General features: G+C 42.4%; 2 protein-coding genes across 2 annotated transcripts in view; one reads left to right on the top strand and one right to left on the bottom strand.

Annotated features, from left to right (window-relative positions):
* Positions 1-590: 590 nt before the first annotated feature.
* On the bottom strand, positions 591-18,031 carry diras1a (DIRAS family, GTP-binding RAS-like 1a). Its single transcript, XM_029706585.1, has 2 exons — positions 17,479-18,031; positions 591-2,168 (listed from the first exon to the last, which is right to left on the bottom strand). The coding sequence occupies exon 2, from the start codon at positions 2,121-2,123 to the stop codon at positions 1,527-1,529; it is 597 nt and encodes a 198-aa protein (XP_029562445.1). The 5' UTR covers positions 2,124-2,168; positions 17,479-18,031; the 3' UTR covers positions 591-1,526.
* A 1,305-nt stretch (positions 18,032-19,336) lies between these two features.
* Positions 19,337-19,964, top strand: part of apc2 (APC regulator of WNT signaling pathway 2) — a 34,807-nt gene continuing 34,179 nt past the window's right edge. The window contains exon 1 of the mRNA XM_029706584.1: positions 19,337-19,408. The gene's annotated coding sequence lies outside the window, so the exon portion shown is untranslated. The remainder of the gene's footprint in view (positions 19,409-19,964) is intronic.

The raw sequence follows: 19,964 nt of genomic DNA, 5'->3' as shown, positions 1-19,964 counted from the left end.
TCTTCAACAAAGTACTGAGTAAAGGGTCTGAATACCTATGTAAATGTGATATTTCACCTTTTTATTTTTAATAACATTGCTAAAATTTCTAAAAACCTATTTTAAATGTTTGAATACGGTTGTAACGTAACAAAAGGTGGATAAAGTCAAGGGGTCTGAAAAATGTCAGAATGCACTGTATAATGAATCAATAACTTTCAGTCAACAACTTGGGGCTCTATTCAATCTGTATCGCTGCAGCGATAGAAATGTAAAGGTCATTTCTGATTGAGCCAACATACAGTGCATTCGGAATGTATTCAGACCCCTTCACTTTTTCCACATTTTGTTACATTACAGCCTTATTCTAAAATGGAACACATAAATAAAAATCCTCATCAATCTACACGCAATGCTCCATAATGACAAAGTGAAAACAGGTTTTTAGACATTTTTGCAATGTAAATTGTAAATGTGATATTTCATATATTTTTTTTAACATTTGCAAGCAGTTCTAAAAATCTGTTTTTGCTTTGTCATTATGGGGTATTGTGTGTAGATTTATGTTTTTTTTTCATCCATTTTAGAATAAGGCTGTTACATACATTTTTGGGGAAAAAGTCAAGGGGTCAGAATACTTTCCGAATGCACTGTATGCAGTGTTTACCGTGAATGCAGTCTCCTCTAACGAGAGAACATTGCCTCTAAATTTAAATTATGCTGTAACGCTGAACTTCTGCTATACAGATTGAATAGAGCCCTTTATTGATGACAATGTCTAGTTCTCAACTCCCATCCAATTACCAGGTAAATACAGAGAGACTGAAGGGCGAAAGTCCAACTTGTGCTTATGGAAATGTACTTGAATTGATGAAAGTCATGTTTCCATTACTTTCACATTAAACTTGATACCCTCTCATCTCCCGCAAATCCACCCTATTACCTTTCACAATCATAAGAGTCATGTGGCTATCTCATATTAGCAGGAGACAGACAGCTATAGGGAAAAGAGGGCGCACGTGGAGTGAATAATATTGAAATGGGCACTGTGTAGGGAGTTCCCCTTTTTGTCATTATACCCTGAACAGGATATGAATTCTCAGGGCTCCATATTCTTTACTTTTTCCCATCACAGCAGAGATGCATCAATATTTGACCTTCTCTTAGAACTTGACTCTTGTGTCCCAAACTTTTCTATTTGGGCCTTCAGTGGCATACATTTTTTGATGGAGAGGCAAACCTCCAAATCAAAACCAGTGAGACAGACGGGTTGACTCTGCCCTAGGGGCGATTCCTGGTTAATGGTATGAGCAGAGTGGGGGAAAGGTGGAGATGGGGGTAGTGGTATAAAGTGGGGGGGGGGGTTGCCTCTTACAGGATAACAAAATCCCTCTCAGACGACCCCCATTCCACCCCCACCCCAACCTTCCCTCCATTCCTCAAAGTGAGTCTCTTCAAGAACGCCCACCCTTTCCACCACCACCACCACCACTACCCTCCCCAACCTCTGTCTTTCCTCCTAGGGGTCAGGCATCACCTCTCCCTCCCTACATGATGCTGCACTTGCCCTTAAGCTTGTCGGCATGCTTCTGCTTGCCGGAGCGCTTGCCGTCGACGCTCAGACTCATGTTCCTCTTCTTCTCCAGGGTGAGCAGCTCCTGGAAGAGCTCCTTGACGTTGCAGTTCATCTTGGCCGAGGTTTCCATGAAAGCACACTTCCATGCTGTTGCCTGCGCCTCACCCTCCTTGGTCTCCACCTCACGCTGGGTCTCGTCGCTCTTGTTGCCCACCAGCATGACGGGGATGGCGTCCACGCTGCCCTTGATGGCCAGCACCTGCTGGTAGATGGGCTTGAGCTCCTCCAGAGACTGGCGGCTGGTGACGGAGTAGACCAGGATGAAGGCGTGGCCCTTGGAGATAGACAGGCGCTGCATGGCGGGGAACTGGTGGCTGCCCGTGGTGTCGGTGATCTGGAGGGTGCACACGCTCTTGTCACAGCTGATCACCTGGCGGTAGGTGTCCTCCACGGTGGGGATGTAGGTGTCCCGGAAGGTTCCCTTGACAAACCGAAGGACCAAGGAGCTCTTGCCCACACCGCCAGCCCCAAACACCACAACACGGTAGTCATTGCTCTGCTCCGGCATGTTGGGTGGGGGTTGGGATCCCTGTTGTTATTTGTTTCCTAAGACCTGAGGAAGAGAAGGAAGAGAAGATCAGGAATGGTCATCGAAGGATGGGATCAGAAGCAGTATCAGAAAAAACATGAATGCCATTCGCTTTGTAGTTGTAGTTGAATCTACCCCAGCAGGAGTAGTTGGTTGACATGATGTCATGTTAATCACTTTTGCCAGCTGGGACAAGGCAATACAAATATCCCCACTACAATCACATTAGAGTGAGATCACACACAACACAATAGCATAATCATGACATACAGTGAGCTTGATCTCGAGAAAGCATACATTATCTTATCTAAATAGCATCCTCGCTATCTTCTAGTGCACTTGAACAATATCTCAGAGACCCTCGACTGAGATAAACAGTGAAACAAGCTGGTCCCTTTAAAGCCAAGCTTGCCATCATAGATTATCATTAACCTGAACAAGACACAGGAGAGGCAGTTAATTGATGGGCTCTCAGATCTATGAAAGCACTGTGCAGTGGGAAGCAGAGGCCAAGCACATTGTCATCAAAGGTGTGTTTGTGTAGCCTGGGCACACATCTGTTTGTGCTGTCTTGCCAACTCCTATGTAGATTGTCACGGCAAGCAAAAAAACACATCTCAGACTAGGCTATTGTTTGTGGGGTCCAATGTTCCATGAGGACTGCCTTGCAATAATGCCAGAGAACGGAAAGGTATGGAAAACATCGACACAATAGACTGATCCAAATAGCCATTGAAAATGTATTACATGTACCATTGATCTTAATGCTCAGTGGTAATGGATAAAAATGGATGTTAGGAAAAGCAATACTATAGCTTCACAGTTGGGGTGTTATGTAGGACTATTGCATTTCCAGATGTGAGCTCAGGTGCATGACAATGAGTGTAACAGAGGTGGTTCAGTAAGCTATGCTTGCATGATGAATAACCTTGCCTAGGCTTTAGCTCAGAGGGCTAACACAATCCTGAGGCGACAGATAACCCAGGTTCAATACCCAATCAGTCACATGAGAGCACTTTCAGACATGCAAATAAGAATTGCACTGCTGTGTGTGTGTGTGTGTGTGTGTGTGTGTGTGTGTGTGTGTGTGTGTGCGCGTGCGAGCGAGCGAGAGAGAGAGAGATTGTGTGTGTCATCTGCCATCAACACTATAGTCAGATTGCATTAGGGAGTCATTCATCTTGCTTTGGGTATGGAGGTTGTGGAGAAATAAGGTGAAATGGAAGGGGGCTAAGCCTGGGGAGGGCTGACAGATTGCCATTGTATGGGAGGATGACTGAGTGAGAGACTAAGAGGAAGAACAGTCCGGATCTCGAGTCAAAATGACCAATTCAAGGTTTTGGTTGGGGGATTTGCTCAAACATAGGGACATGGTCAAAAAAGCATTTTGCCAGCTATCTGTCACTTAATCAAGTGATTGGTATCAGTTCTGTGTCGTTAAAAACACTCAAAGCATCACCAACATAAAGTGTCTTAATAGGGCATGGGTCACCACGAGCTGCCAGAACAGCTTCAATGCGCCTTGGCATAGATTCTACAAGTGTCTGGAACTCTATTGCAGGTACGCGACACCATTCTTCCACAAGAAATTCCATAATTTGGTGTTTTGTTGATGGTTGTGGAATACGCTTTCTCAAGTGCCACTCTAGAATTTCCCATAAGTTTTCAATTGGGTTGAGATCTGATGACTGAGATGGCTATGGCATATGGTTTACATCGTTTTTATGCTCATCAAACCATTCAGTGACCACTCGTGCCCTGTGGATGGGGACATTGTCTTCCTGGAAGAGACCACTCCCATCAGGATAGAAATGCTTCACCATAGGTTGAAGGTTATCAATCAGAATGGCTGTGTATTTATTGGTGTTTACCTTGCCCTCTAGGGGTTGCGTGGACCTAAACCATGCCAGGAAAATGCACCCCACCCCATAACTGAGCCACCAGAGTTCTATGCCGTGCTTATCTTGTGAATATTTATCTTTAAACCTCTACAGGATTGGTGGGTCCCCCTCGGGACGGTTGAGCTAACGTAGGCTAATGCGATTAGCATGAGGTTGAATTTGAAAAGTTTTTAATAAACCAATTAGGCACATTTGGGCAGTCTTGATACAAAATTCTGAACAGAAATACAACTTTGCACATACACTTCTGCCATCTAGTGGCCAAAATATAAATTGCGCCTGGGCTGGAAGAATACATTATGGCCTTTCTCTTGCATTTCAAAGATGATGGTACAAAAAAGATACAAAAAAACACATTTTTTTTCTTTGTATTATCTTTTACCAGATCTAATGTGCTATATTCTCCTACATTCATTTCACATTTCCACAAAGTACAAAGTGTTTCCTTTCAAATTGTATTAAGAATATGCATATCCTTGCTTCAGGTCCTGAGCTACAGGCAGATTTGGGAATGTCATTTTAGGCGAAAATTGAAAAAAAAGGGGCGGACGTTTTAATAAGCCTGGGCAGGTAGAAACAATATTGTGAAACCCATTACTCTTTATGTTAAAGGGATAGTCCACTCTATCTTCACAAGCAAAATATCACTTGAATGTACTGTACTTCCAGACCCTGCCATGTTGTTCCCACCTATTAAGTGCTTTCAGATCATTGAGCAGCAGGAGACATATTTCCCCCTGTGGGTATCTGAGCCTTGTGTGTTACAGCCAAAGGATTCCCATGGACCAGACATATGCTAGCTGGAGCTCTGGCGAAAGTCTCTAGAGTAAGGCTCCTGTGGTACTCCATGCAGAGCATTCTGTTTGAAGTATGTGGGAGCCCTTGGAGTTTCCAAAGTAAGAGCAGACACCTCTCTGTGTTCATCTAAAAGAGGTGTTGATTTCTCTCTCTCTTCCTCTCTCTGTCTCTCTCTCTCACCCACTCACTCTATTTTTATCTTCCTTTCTCTCCCTTCCTCTCTTTCTCTCCTTCTCCCTCCCTCTCTCTGTCTCTCTTTCTCTCTCTCTATTGGAAGTTGGGCTTTAATAAGTACACCACACAGCTCTGTGATCACTGTATTGCTCTCTGAGGAGCTGCCAATGCTTCCCACCAACACCTGGTCCTGTCCAACATATCAAACAACACTCTGATTCATTCATGTTCGAGCAGAGCGGGAGGCCATCGCACACACACTGAGCTCTCCACTGCTTTACTGGGTCAAATATACTTGGCTATCATCATACACGTATGAGTACATTGTTATGTCTTTTGGGTTTCACAACCACATCTTTATAACAATTAAATGATGATGATACGGGAGAGAGGAATTCAGTTCAGCCATTTATACAGAACGTGATCGTCTCAACACGTACATGCCAATGATGCTCTGCGGCATAACCCCAAAATCACAACTCCTCACCTCCTACATAAATTGTCCCCATTATGAATAACAGTCCTGAGAAGGTGACTGTGAGCCTCCAGGGTCATGGTGTCATCCAGTAACAGTTCTGGACCGCTCATGACTGGTGGTTCTGTCAGTGTTGAGTTACTCAACAGGAACTGATCTGTGTGCCTTTTCCAGACAACGTCTTCTGCAGTGTGGACCGTGTAGGATACAAGACGAGCCTGAGTAATGACTGTGGCAGGAACCCTGAGGTAGTTCCTAGCTAAGGCAGTTTCTTCAGGATTGAAAGCTCTGTCCTTTGCTCTCAGTTCACAATGTTTGACATGACTCCCCTGTTGACGTCTACTTTGTGTTCAGAGGTTTGAGTAGGTCGAAGCTTGTACATAGCTCTTTCTTCATGAGTAGCGATGCAGGCGAGGCTTTGGTGGTTGCATGAGGAGTGTTCCTGTGGGATAGCAGGAAGCTTTTCAAGAGTTGCTGCAGTGTTCCTTGAGCTGCTTTTAAGTCATGTTTCATGGTCTGAATGAACCTCTCTGCTAGCCTGTTGGTAGATAGATGATACGGTGCAGACCTGATGTGTTGTATGCCATTCATCTGTAGGAACGTAGACATTTCTTGGGACACTAGCTGCAGTTTGTTGTCACAAACAAAATGGATTAGTGAACCGACTAAATACTTCTCCAAGCTCCTCGATGGTCTTCTCTTCAGTAGTAGACCTCTGGCCACTTGCTATGAGCATCCATGACCACGAGAAACCTTCTGTCTTTGAAAGGACCTGCGAAGTCGACGTGTATGTGTTGCCACGCTTCCTCAGGCCAATTCCACGGATGAAGAGGTGAAAGTTGAGGTACATTGCGAACCTTCTGACATGAGGAACGTGTTTTTGCTTTCTCCTCAATGCTTCCATCCAGTCCAGGCCACCAGAAGTAGCTTGTGCGATCTCTTTCATGCGAACCATTCCACAATTACCTGAGTGTAATTGGTGCAACACTGGTTTCCTCAGAGAAGGTGGAATGATAACTCTCCTCCCCCACAGCAGACAACCGGTCTGTACTGACAGCTCAGTTCTCATGGAAAGGTAGGGTTTTAGTTCCTCAGCATCTCCTGCGGTTCTGCCTTTGATGACGATGTCCATCACATCAGATAACACTGGGTCTTTCTGGTGTTCTCCGCACTTGTGTTGAAGTGACTGGTGCATTTCCATTTGTCTAAAGTAGAAGATGTCAACTTGACGTGACAACGGCTTAACCACAAGTAGTTGCAACCTGGAAAGTCCATCTGCGTTGCAGTGCAGTTCTGACTTGCAGTGCAGTTCTGACTTGCGATATTTGATGTCATAGGTGTGTGTTGACAATAACAAAGTCCACCTTTGCATTCTGCTCACTACAAGTGACGGAATCCCAGTATGATGTCCAAAGATGCTCGGAAGGCATGATATGGGACACTACTGCTCCCCCACCATTGGGACTAGCATCACAAGCTAGTTGGATGGGCAATGACGGGTCAAAGTGTGTCAATGCCTCAGATTTCATGAGTGTTTCCTTGGTTTTCACAAATGTTTTCTCGCATTGTTCTGTTCATTTCCATGTTTTGTCCTGACAAAGCAACTGATGCAGCGGCTTCAGCTTCATTGCTATGCTCGGGATAAAACGTCCGTAGTAATTCAATTAACCCAAGGAAAGAACGTAGCTGGCTAATGTTCTGAGGAGCTGGGGAGTCCAAGATAGTCTTGACCTTGGACAGAGCCTTGTGGAGGCCCCTAGCGTCAATGACGAAGTCGATTTTGCTGAACTTTTGACCCACAGCTAAACCTGCGAAAAGGTTGTCGATGTTTAGTAGCAGATACTGCTCAGCAGACAACTCATCGTCCCAAAATGTTTTGAATGTCAGCAATCACATTTTCAAGATATGTACCTTTCAAAATACAGATATCATCCCTGTATGATGTATTTTGCATCATATGATGCAAAACGCAGCATCGTATGATGCACAGTGCATCATACAGGGATGATTTCTGTATTTTGAGTCACATATCTTGCAAACTTTCTGACAAGCAAAACATTTTGGGACTATATCAACAATGGATATTTGTTGGGTGGATATAGTTGTTGGGTGGAGTTTTCCTTTAGGGACAGGTAAGATGGGTGTCGCCCATTCACTCACACTGATCGGCTCCAGTACTTTGTTCATGACTAAAGTGTCCAAGTCAGGCTAAACTTTTGGTCTGATAGCATAAGGTACGGGTCGTCCTTATGGAAACTTCGTTTTTTTGTCTGGCTTAATGCTAAGCTTCACTATTATGTCTTTCATGCTACCCAGCTCTCCATTAAATATTCCTCCATGTTTCTTTAAGATGGCGGGTAGGCCTGTGTCTCCATGTGTCATTGTAGGCGCTGATGGCCAGTCCAGTGTGATTTTCTCCAGCCACGAGTGTCCCAGTAGTGATGGATAGTCTCTTTTTATTACGTAGAGTGAAAGCTTCAGTTTGGCCATTTAACTGAACTGTGACCTCAGGGATGCCTCTTCGCCTGTGTAAGTCCTAAACGCGATGTGTACTGGCTGAAGTGGAAGGTGTTTCAGTGTCTTTTCGGAGACTGTGTCTGACACAGAGATACAGACCCCCCCTCCCCCCTCCCCCTCCCCACAGTCACTATTTTCAATGTGACTTCCTCATCTGAGTCACTCACCTCTGTGATCTCTTGCTCAACAGCATGAACATGTCTCTTTTGCTTTCGTAGGAACGTCTCTTTCTTTGATCTCTTTTTGTTTCTGCAGGCTTGTGCATAGTGGCCCTTTTTACCACAGGCTCAGCAATCCATGTCCTTACACCAGCATGTACTGTAGATGTCCCGCTTTGCCACAGTGGAAGCATGTGCCTTGATTTCCCTGTCTCTGATTTTCAGTTCCACTCGTGTGCACTCGTCCTGATTTCCCTGTCTGCTGAGCCTCTTTAGCAGCTAGTTCCACACTGACTTCAATAGTCTCTTTTGTGTAGCTTCACTCCGTAGGCCACATACTAGTCTGTCTCTAATGGTGTCATTTAAAACATCATTAAAGTTTCTTTAGCAAACATTTTCACTGATTCTCCCTCTTCCTGATTTCTTTTGTGGAACCTAAACCTTTCAGCAACAGTGGCGACCCGTCATTCAGGGCAGGTGAGTCAGAGCCCCACCTGTTTTGAGCCCCACACTTTTTTGCTACATTTTGTGGCTTGCCTGTTTTTTGCACGATATTTTGGCATTAATACGTGTCACATATCAGTTTGCAATGTAAAAAAGTAAATAAATAATTGAGTTAATAAAGCTGCATACAAACATGGTCTCTTTTTGCCTTATTGAGTAAGGCAGCTCCAAAATGCAGGTGTTTCAGCCTAGCTCAGTGCTTTCTGTGGTGGTGGGGCAGCCAGCGGAAAATACGGAGCGTAGGTGTTGGTCATGGTTCTGTCAAGGTTCTGTCACCGCCGAGTATAAGGATAGAGCACGAAAATTCAAGCCCCTTGGGTGCTGCCATAGAATTACATTAGAAGTGCCCATCCAAGAAAGCTCAAGGTCATTGGCCACAGATAAAATGACGTCAAATCACGTTATATCTACAGTAGCTTTGATTGGACTGATCATGTCAACATCATACTTTCTAAATCTTAGCTAGCAGTCATCATCATGAATCAAGTCGACAATCTACTGGCAAATCATTTTTAATCCTTGTCATATAAAGAGAAATAATGAACAGAAATTATAGATAAAACGTATCGGTGCTCATCGGCCATTGGACATAAACATTACAGAAGTTGGAAATCACAAATTGTACAGTGAGTGGTTGGGAAGTAATCAGTGGCTAACTGCAAGCATTGCATTTTTTACATTACATTTTAGTCATTTAGCAGACGCTCTTATCCAGAGCGACTTACAGTAATGAATGCATACATTTCATACAATTTCATACATATCATACATTTTTTTCTGTGCTGGCCCCCCGTGGGAATCGAACCCACAACCCTGGTGTTGCAGACACCATACTCTACCAACTGAGCTACAGGGAAGGCTGTAGCAAAGCGATTATTAGCAAAGCGATTATTATTCTGCTATTCATTGGAGTGGCAGTGTGGTCCCAAGTCTGGATTAAGGGTCTCTTTTCCAAGCTTAAAATGATAAACATTCAACATTGGCCATGCTGTCAATGAAGCAAGATTTGTGCCGCGCTCAAAACAACTGTTAACTCGGAACTGCGTTTTGAACAGTCATCCAACTAGGAATTGTAGGTTGGGAACTTGGGCCTCTTTCTAAAGCTATGACTTGAAGATCACAGTCATCATGATTCAACCTTGTTTTATCAGAGTTCCCAGTTGTCTTGAAAGCACCACAAATCCAGAGAATGACAGATTTTGATGACAAAGTTTGATGACAAAATTTGCCCATGGAGGACCGTCGCGCCTCCTTCCTGTTCAAGTGAGCACAACATACTAATTGTATGTTGTGTAGTAAGCTGTTAGTAGCCCATGTGCCTCACCCTAATAGTTTGGTCTATTTTCCCCTCTTAATGTCGCCTACTGTTCTGACTTGGTGGTGCACATGTAGCCTATAACCTGTTTTAGAGAAATATAATCATTGAATATTGTAAGAGCTTTCATTGTCTGCTTATATGCCCCCTTTATTTATCCTACAGTTCTGACTTGGTGTACAGGGAGAACACTGTAAGAAAGGCACATGTTCTGAATTCTGTTGCTGTACATTTCAAAAGTGCTGAACAAATAGTTTGTGGCAGACGGCAGGGAGAGGTGAGGGGAGTGGTTATTGAGGGGAGATATCTTGCAGACCGCCGGCCCCACCCCCGAGCCTTATATGGACTTCCTGCCCCAACGAGGCAAGGCTGTGGTTCGTTAAGCCAGGGAGAACTTGGGGATAAAGGAGGGAGCAGCCTGCACAAAGGGGCAGAGTAAGGAGAGAACAAAGTGTGATATGAAGAGTGGGAGAAGAGAGAACAATAGCTGTGTGATTAGCTGTTGTGACCTGGACTGTGGGACTACCCCCCTTGTGTACCGGATTGGCTGAGGACCCGAGTGTGAGGATTACCCCTGAAAAATGGAATGGACAACAAGAACGGCTTGTGGACTGAGGTGATTGGTGAATTCCCCCTTCTTCCCCAGTGTACCAAAATCCCAAATAATCTCCATTTGCATTCTATTTATGCTACTGGTGCATGTTTTGTTATTAAACCTGGTGACGTGGAAACCATTTTACATTTCTCAATAGGCTCCTGATTGTCACTCGCTTCAATATTGTCTTCAAGCACAGCAATATCTTCCTCAGTCACGATCTTCAATCACTTCACTCACTGACGTTTCATCCTCAAGTTTGCCCATTTAGCAATTTTTTTTATTCTAAAGTTTGTCTTCACAGCTGAATATATGCCCGTTCCATACTGTATTTTCCTGCCTTAAAATGTTTTTTCTCCCACTCCGACGTCCGCCTCGACTCCTTTTCTGCAGTCCATGATGCTAACTCTCTCTTAGCTAGCTCGACTATGCACTTGTCTCTGCTAGCAATCCACTGTGCTAACATTAGCCTAGACTGTACCATGAAAAATAAATGTTTTAATTAAACTTGTAAAACCAGACTTTTTACAGACAGAATAGTTACCGTAGGTTCAGACCTACTCGTCTCCAATCTTTTGTAATGCCTTGAGACAGTAATTCAGTTGAACCATTTGTCCAGAATGTGATCATCTCAACACATACAACCTCCATGATGCTATGCGGCACAACCCCACTACACAACATGCATAATACACAAATATTTAGTCTTTACAGTATCTTGTGATCTGCTGCCCAATTACTATCCATACATACATATGTAGGATCTGAATTTGAACTAGTTTGATAAAGAAGGAAAATAATCCTGCAGCAAGAGGAAATGTGGATTATAATTAATGGATATTTTTGTAGGGATTGATACATTTTTTGGCAAATCAAGTCTGACATTTTAAAGTGGAAATTATAAAGGTTAGAAGCCTTTTTAAACATTGAATATACTACCAGTTTTCATTTCCTGCTGTGCAGGAAAATTCTCAGCAAAAATAGTGATAAAATTAAGATCCTACATCTAACTGTTCTTATAAAGCTAACGGCTAATTTCAGTTTTGGTTGACGCAAAGAAATATTGACCTCATGCTACTGTGGCAAACAGTGAAAAGCATTGGTTCTTGCTTACAGCATTGTTAATGCCCTGTATGAACATCAAAACAAGTCCAAATGTTTTGTCAGGTTTGCTATATAATTAAATGGTGCTAGGTCACTCCTAGGGTTTGAGTTATTGCTCTGTCTCTGTCCGTTTCCCCCAGTGGCTGCTGTACAGCTGTGTCCAGACGCTACTGGGTTGGTTATGATGGACATGTGGAGCGATTGGGTCCCTCATCAGAGACATTTCCACACTTCCACCCCCATCTGTCTGCCTGTGATATCATGCATAGTGACAGCCTGGACACTGCTGCATGTCTGGTGGCCATTTCAAGTGGCGGGGTGATTGTCAGATCATATAGCCCAGGAGGCCACTGTTCAACATTTAGACGGGAACTATAATCCGGTTATAATTCAATTGATTTTTTAATTATATGTGTCGTTATTGCTTGAGTTCAGGCTTGATTGAAACTGCTTTCAATGGGGAAAGATTGGAAACCCCTCTTCTGGCGTGTGAACCTATGGCTACATTATCATTTGTGATGATTTATATGAGGAAACTAACCACGTAGCTTGTTTTTCCCAGTTAGACTAAAAATAATAGACATCTAATATTGTTTCCCTGACACGTGCTTCGTGTTTTAAAAAAAAATCTATAAGTACCTTACAAAATAAATCAAATAAATCACTCACTCTGGTCTTAAAGGGAGACTGTTTGTGATTCTAGTTATATTGATTTACTGTATGAACGGAGCGTCAAAGTAATTTCACACAATGTAGCATTTCCAGAAGGAGCTTTTGTCGCTCATGTTTGACATCAGTCCTTTTCCCCCGGTGAGAGACAGATTTAGAAGAGTGACTAATTGAAGGTCTGCTAATCGATCTAGTCCCCGGATTTGGTCCATGTATGCTCTCCCTCGGTGACAACTGCAAACCACTTGACGACAGCAGACGAGCTGGGTGGGCAGGTGTTCTTGCTGTGTTGGTGTATCTTGCTATTATGTATAGGTGTGTGCGTGCATGTTCCCTCCCTCTGCAGCTCTGGGATTTCTCTGTTGTGTTTTTTTTTCTACATATCTCTGGGAGTTCTCTGGTTACTGTGGCAACAGGGCCCAGAGGAAAATCTATGACAGAGGAAGAGAGTGTGTGTTGCGCGCGTGGGTGCGCACACATAAGGGAGATAGACAAAGGGAGGGGGTAATGACTTTTGTATTTGGGGACGGGGGCATAAACATGTCATCACCCCTGTCAGCATTCAGTTGCCGTGGATACCTGCCCACACCCTTCTATGTCACATCCTTTTTCAGAGAGGTCAACAACACAACAGGACAATTTTAAGGATTTACACCAAACTCTTCCTCACTAACAGCTTTCTGACATTGACAGTTTGGTAATTCCTATGTTTGGACCACTACCGAGATTTGACAACTTGCTAGCCACATTGTCTTATCTCTGAAGGCATCTGTAAGCTTGAATAAAGGAGGACTTTGAATTAGTATGCACTAATGTATGTTGGTTACTCCCACAAGACCATTCAAACATTTGGAGATGGGCCATCTGCACAGACACACACACAAGCACCCACTCAGATCTATAAGAGACATTAAGTGCCGTACATACCAGTATTGCCAGAATGGTGTGGGGGAGGTAAGTAGACAGACCAAAATGTCTGATAAACAACATTATGTCAAGAGAGGGGGATTTCGAATGTTATGAGAATAGCAAAAATAATTCCAACCTCAAATCTCTTGATTCCTGTGCATTTCAGCAAGGAATAACTGCCAAACCATGGCAACGCACGCACGCACGCACGCACACACACACACACACACACACACACACACAGTTTGATATAGAGGGTAGTTACTCTTTGATGGAAATGAGTATGAACAATATCTCTAGATCTATGAATTACAGTTGAATTTCCTAAAGAACAAAGACAATGCTGACATGACATACTGTATTATATTCTATGCTACCATTACTACAGATCTCGGGTGAAGGTTGAGCCAGATGTTGCCATACAACACTTAGGTGGTGGCCTTGAGAAAAGTGGGCAGAAGACATGAGAGAAGAGCGATGGACTCCTGGCTAGATGAATCCACTGTCTTTTCTCAGTTTGTGTGTGTGTGTGTGTGTATGTGTGTGTGTGTGTGTGTGTTTCTCCTTTTTCAATCGTTGGACCGATTGCTCCTCTGGGTCTACATTTCGGTGCTTTTGAAAGCTCCCCTGTGATACCCTACTACAGGTTCATAGTGGCAACCACCCCCTGCCCCATGACACGATAGACCCATCTAGAAACATGAACAACCCCTAGTTCCTCCATACCTCTCAATGTTTAGACCTGAAAGGATTGGATATGGTAAAAAAAAAAGTCACATCAACCAAAAGTTAACAGGGGACAAGTAATTGTAATATGATGTAGGCCGTCATTGTAAATAAGAATTTGTTCTTAACTGACTTGCCTAGTTAAATAAAGGCTAAATGAAAAACATTAAATCAGTAAATGGTTAAAACATTCATAGATTCTTAACATCTGGTGACGTCTGAGGAAAGGTTTCCATGCAGGGGTCATTGATGTGAAGCTGGTTCCCTATTGGCTGGAGGTGGTAAAAATGGTTGATAATTCCCTGGACGCTGGCGATCAAGCTGTGACGATTGCCCCACTACTTTCCTAACACATGCTAATGCTAGCAGCTATAGAGTCAGGCTCTTTATCATTCACTTCAAGAGGGTCTCACCCCCTACAATACATAATTAATGCCTCTCACATGCCACCATTGTTCTTGCAATGTAGAAATGTTTACCTTGAAAATCTCTTTCTGTTTCTCAAAATAATTACATTGATTTCCAATGTAAAATGTCCAAGTGTAGTATACAAGTTCAAATGATTGATTGTAGTTCTAGCAGTAAGGCTACATCTTCGGAGTGGTCTATAATGTTGTAGCCTATATCCACTACCTAGAACCATAAAGGGTTATTCGGCTTTACCTGCAGAACAGCCCTTGTTGTCAGGTAAGAACCTTTTCACTCAACAAAGAACCCTTTTAGAACCCTGTCTTTCGAACCATTCTCAGATGAAAAGGTTCCCCTGCTGAACCCTGGAAGAAATTGAGAACCTTTTCATTTTCTAAGAGTGTACTGTGCAAACACTGTGCTACAAAGCTATGAGAAAAGAAAATGAGCTCCCTGTATTTGGCTACTTTCTTTGAGTAAGAATAAGAAATTATACCATTACTTCAAGGAAACAGTTTAATTTGCTAGAATGAGTTCTGTCCCAATGCAACACAGGTGAACATTGCAGAAAATTTTTTAAATTCCTCAGTCTCCGCATTGTATTATTTTGCTTTGTGTTATCTGCACAGATTTGCTCAGGTAACCTTGAATGCCTTCAGAAAGTATTCACACCACTTGACTTTTTCCACATTTTGTTGTGTTACAAAGTGGGATTAAAATTGATTTATTTGCCATTTTTTGTCAACGACCTACACAAAATACTTTAACGTCAAAGTGGAAGAAAAATTCTAACATTTGTGAAAAATGTATGAACAATAATACACTAATATCTTGATTAGATAAGTATTAAACCCCTTGAGTCACCTTTGGCAGTGATAACAGATGTGAGCCTTTCTGGGTAAGTCTCTAAGAGCTTTCCACACCTGGATTGAGCAACATTCGCCTATTATTATTTTCAAAATTCTTCAAGCTCTGTCATATTGGTTGTTGATCATTGCTAAACAACCATGTTCAGGTCTTGTCATAGATTTTCAAACAGATTTAAGTCAAAACTTTAACTTGGCCCCTCAGGAACATTCACTGTCTTCTACATTCACTGTCTTCTTAGTAAGCAACTTTAGTGTAGATTTGGCCTTGTGTTTTAGGTTATTGTGCTGCTGAAAGGTGAATTCATCTCCCAGGGTCTGGTGGAAAGCAGACTGAACCATGTTTTCCTCTAGGATTTTGCCGGTGCTTAGCTCCATTCTGTTTATTTTTTATCCCAAAAAAACTCCCCAGTACTTAATAATGATTACAAGCATACTCATAACATGATGCAGCCACCACTATGCTTGAAAATATGAAGAGTGGTACTCAGTAACGTGTTGTATTGGATTTGCCCCAAACATAACACTTAGTATTCAGGACAAAAAGTTATATTGCTTTGCCACTTTTTTACAGTATTACTTTAGTGCCTTGTTGCGAACAGTACACGTTTTGGAATATTTTTATTCGGCACAGGCTTCCTTCTTTTCACTCTGTAAATTAGCTTAGTTGGTTATTGTGGAGTAACTACAATGTTGTTGATCCATCCTCAGTTTTCTCCTGTCCCAGTCATTAAACTTTGTAACTGTTTTAAAGTCACAATCCCTGAGCGGTTTCCTTCCTCTCTGGCAGCTGAGTTAGGAAGTGCGCCTGTACCATGGTAGTGACTGGGTGTATTGATACACCATCCAAAGTGTAATTAATTTTGTATTTTTACCCATCTACCAATAGGTGCCCTTTCTTTGAGAGACATTGGAAAACATTCCTGGTATTTGTGGTTGAATCTGTGTTTGAAGTAGTCATTCAAAAATCATGTTAAACAATATTATTGCACACAGAGTGAGTCCATGCAACTTATTATGTGACTTTTACTCCTGAACTTATTTAAGCTTGCCATAACAAACGGGTTGAATACTTATCGACTCAAAACATTTCAGCCTTTCATTTTGAATTAATTTGTAAAAAATATAATTCCACTTTGACATTATGGGGTATTGTGTGTAGGCCAGTTAAACAAAAATATATCTAATACATTTTAAATACAGGCTGTAACACAAAAAAAAATTAAAGTCAAGAGATGTGAATACTTTATGAAGGCACTGTAAACCTCATCGAATATATGCAGACATTATAGCCCACAAACATAAACGTATTATGTACGTCACAACATTCTTATACAACAAAGACGTGGGTATACTACAGAGTAGCTTACGTCAAAGCAGCATTGCTCAGGCTTGCCCCCTTCTATGCCATGCCCACGCAAATAACGAAGTGTCAGTCTCCCACGGCTTTTTAGAAGACTGACATAATTGCTACCACGCATCTTGGATAATCACACAGGAATTTGACTTAACGGGCCCGCGATACCGACTTAACGGCATTAAATCAAAGCATCAATCACTCATTCCCTGGCATAATGCTTGGCGGCGACATCCACACTGTTGAATGAATGAACGAAACATTGATAGCCCTTCCTCCCGAGTCCCACACACGCTTGTAGGCTACACAAACACACACTCCACATTGTAGCACATCCCATATGGATGACCATATCATACTATAGCAGCGATATGCCTATACAACAGCACAATGGTAAACTATGGGAAGTCAGAAATGAAATATCATTCCAAACCCTATTGAGAAAATAGGATTATCTGTGCAAAGTGTATTGTGGGGTTAACTTTGAGAAAGAGATGCAGGGTTTCGAGTCCTGTATACCACAAACACACATTTGAAAGCGAAGGTGGTTGTCGGTCAGACCTTAATCAGACGCATCTGAGTACTTTTTGTATTCATAAAGAGGGTATGTTAACCCACACTTGTCTTGAAAGCGTCGCTACAGTGTCTCATCCTATGGCCAGGTTGGATATTATCACACAGTAAAGGACTGGCCTCACTATTATTGCTGTAAAATGTAACCTAAGGCAAATATACATTTCCACCAGATACTGAACAATGGAGAGAATGTTGAATGAGTCAGTAGGATAGATGAGTGAGGGAATGAAGAGTGAATGAATGAATGGATGAACGTGTTGAGTTGAAATGAATCGAACTTACCTCAAGTTTACTTTCCCCAGATCCGTTGTGATGATGCGGATTTAAATATGCCCGCATGTAACGCGTGCAAGTAAATACATTGACGCTAGAGTTCTTCTATAGCAATAACATTTTACAATTTACGTGATGTGTTGATGTAGCCAGGTCCTCCCCTTTTCACTGCAGCTCGCTCGCTCTCTCTGTTTTTCTGATTTAAAGCCCTTGATGCCAAAGATAGGAGGTGCTTTCCTTTCTATTCAGTCGCTCATCGAATACTGACGCAAGCGAATGGGCAGTTATAGAGAAATGTTGACACTCCTTATCCTGCTTTTGCTGAAGATGTGTGCGCTCCCTCCATCATTCAGCTACGCCTCTGAGACACGCCTTTCATTCGGCTCCGTCTTTATCTTGAATCTTTTTTACATTTATTTTCAATGCCTAATATGATTGCCAAATGTAATCATTTGGGTTATTTTTGATCGTTTCTTTCCTCTCACTAATCGATTATTAGATTATAGCCTGTTTGTGAAACCAATCCGTTTATTTTGGAGTGAAGCTGGAATAGTATCATGTCAATCCCAAAAATATATGATTGCTTTTGATTAGATCTGGTTCTTCCAGTCAGTCAATGTAATATACTGTTACATGCGGTGCTTTAGGCTTGCATCATTTGTGTCATTGAGTAGACGCTATTTTCTGCCTGTTTAATAGCATAGGGGCTCCCCGGCGTGCTAGTCCATATAGCTTCTTGAATCTGTGTAGCCCTACTGTAGGCTATATGTGGCATGTCATGTGTCCTAGGGCTAGGCTACACCTCCTTTTCAGTTTTTACCCCGTGTTTCAAAATCAAATTCACACATGAAATGTCAAAAGAATATTACTTTTTTTTTAACACGTCAATACTTCCCAAACTTTGTTAGCAAGATGCAAGAGCCACCATAAACTGTATTGTGAGGTACGTCATGGACTTCACACAAATTTCCCACATTGGTGTCAGGAGAGTAATGGCGCCACTGTCTGGCCATTAAAAATGTTCCCACAAACGCATTCCCACTTCCCAGCCAGCCTTTCTTTGGTGCAGCTGACACTATAGACGAGCTTTTGTCTCGCTCCAGTGGTAAACTGAGAAACTGAGAGAGACAACACCCACCTCCATCACAACGGGCCATGGTTAACCAATGATGAACGGGGTCATGCGCACTTCTTTAATGTTTATCTTCACTGTGTTCGGTCAGGTGAATGAATAAGAATAAATAATACCTGGGAGGCAAAGTGCACTGGGGATCTGTCCGTTCAGCACCTCGGCATCCTGGACAGCAACCTCTGAAAAGGCAGCAGCGACATCCACCTGTTCAGCACCATGGACAACAGCCCATGGCAAGCCTGTAGCAGGACACGTCAAAACGACTAAGCCTTGATTCAATAAAAGTGTGCACGGTATTATAATTCACAGATGCACAAATTATAGGTGGGTACAAAATCTGACGTCTGTTTGCTTGTCCCGCACTTCCATATACACGTTTTAAGTTGAAGTTAAAGTTCAGACTTTGATGACCATTCTTTACGCCGAACGTCTGAACTAAATCATTTTAACCCATATGCCTATGTTTCTTGCATTTGTGCTTTGGTGCTTTGTAGAGTTTCTAAAGTTTCCATTGAATGCAGCTGATGCAATACTTTAAGAAATATACATTGGATAGAGGTCAAACGTATTTCAAAAATAGTTCTAATACTTTCTATAGTCAACATTTGCCTGCCAAGAGAAATAAAACGCTTTCTTATGTGGAATTGAGAGAGAGAGAGAGAGAGAGAGAGAGAGAGAGAGGCTGTGGTATGTGACATCAGACTATAGCGTCACAGCACGCAGCTAGTGGTGAATTCAGCATCCATCCCACAGAGTCCGCTCTCTCATTCCACGCCCTACTGAAATCAACACTGCTCGGGAAATGAGGTAAGAATCCAACGCAATTGTAAAGCTTAGAATTGTCTTACATGCCAACATTTTAAATCTACGATTATTGTTTATACTATTTCTATCTACGATGCTGCATATTAGATTGGTTGCGTCGCGAGCTGCGCGGAGGGAGAGTGGTCCTGATGTGAATAGAATGTTAAACAGGCAAACGCATGAAAGAGGGTTTGTTTAAGATATACATGACGCTTTTATAATTAAATACATTTTATGTTCAATCTTTTGGAGCCCCCCCCAAATATTTTGGACACCCAATTATCCAATGTATTTGGATAGTGTAGGCTATAGGTTAGTAGCCTAATACCTGAAAATGTGTGGGGTTGTAGTAGGCAAGGTCGATTGAAATAGGTAGGCTTATCCAGGTAACTTAATTTGATGGTTTATCCTAAAGGGTAAGTGGCAGACTATTTATCAAACCGATAACAAACCCTCCATTTGAAGACAATAAATCGTGGACATATTTTGCATTGAAATTAATTCGTGCATGTTGGTGCATTTTGTTCGACGGTGGCCTATTTGGAGGGTGAATGATTGA

Source organism: Salmo trutta, chromosome 22, assembly GCF_901001165.1.
Source record: "Salmo trutta chromosome 22, fSalTru1.1, whole genome shotgun sequence".
NCBI classification, from domain to species: Eukaryota; Metazoa; Chordata; class Actinopteri; order Salmoniformes; family Salmonidae; genus Salmo; species Salmo trutta.
The sequence above is the reverse complement of the archived record's forward strand: the minus strand, read 5'-3'. Positions and strand labels throughout refer to the sequence as shown.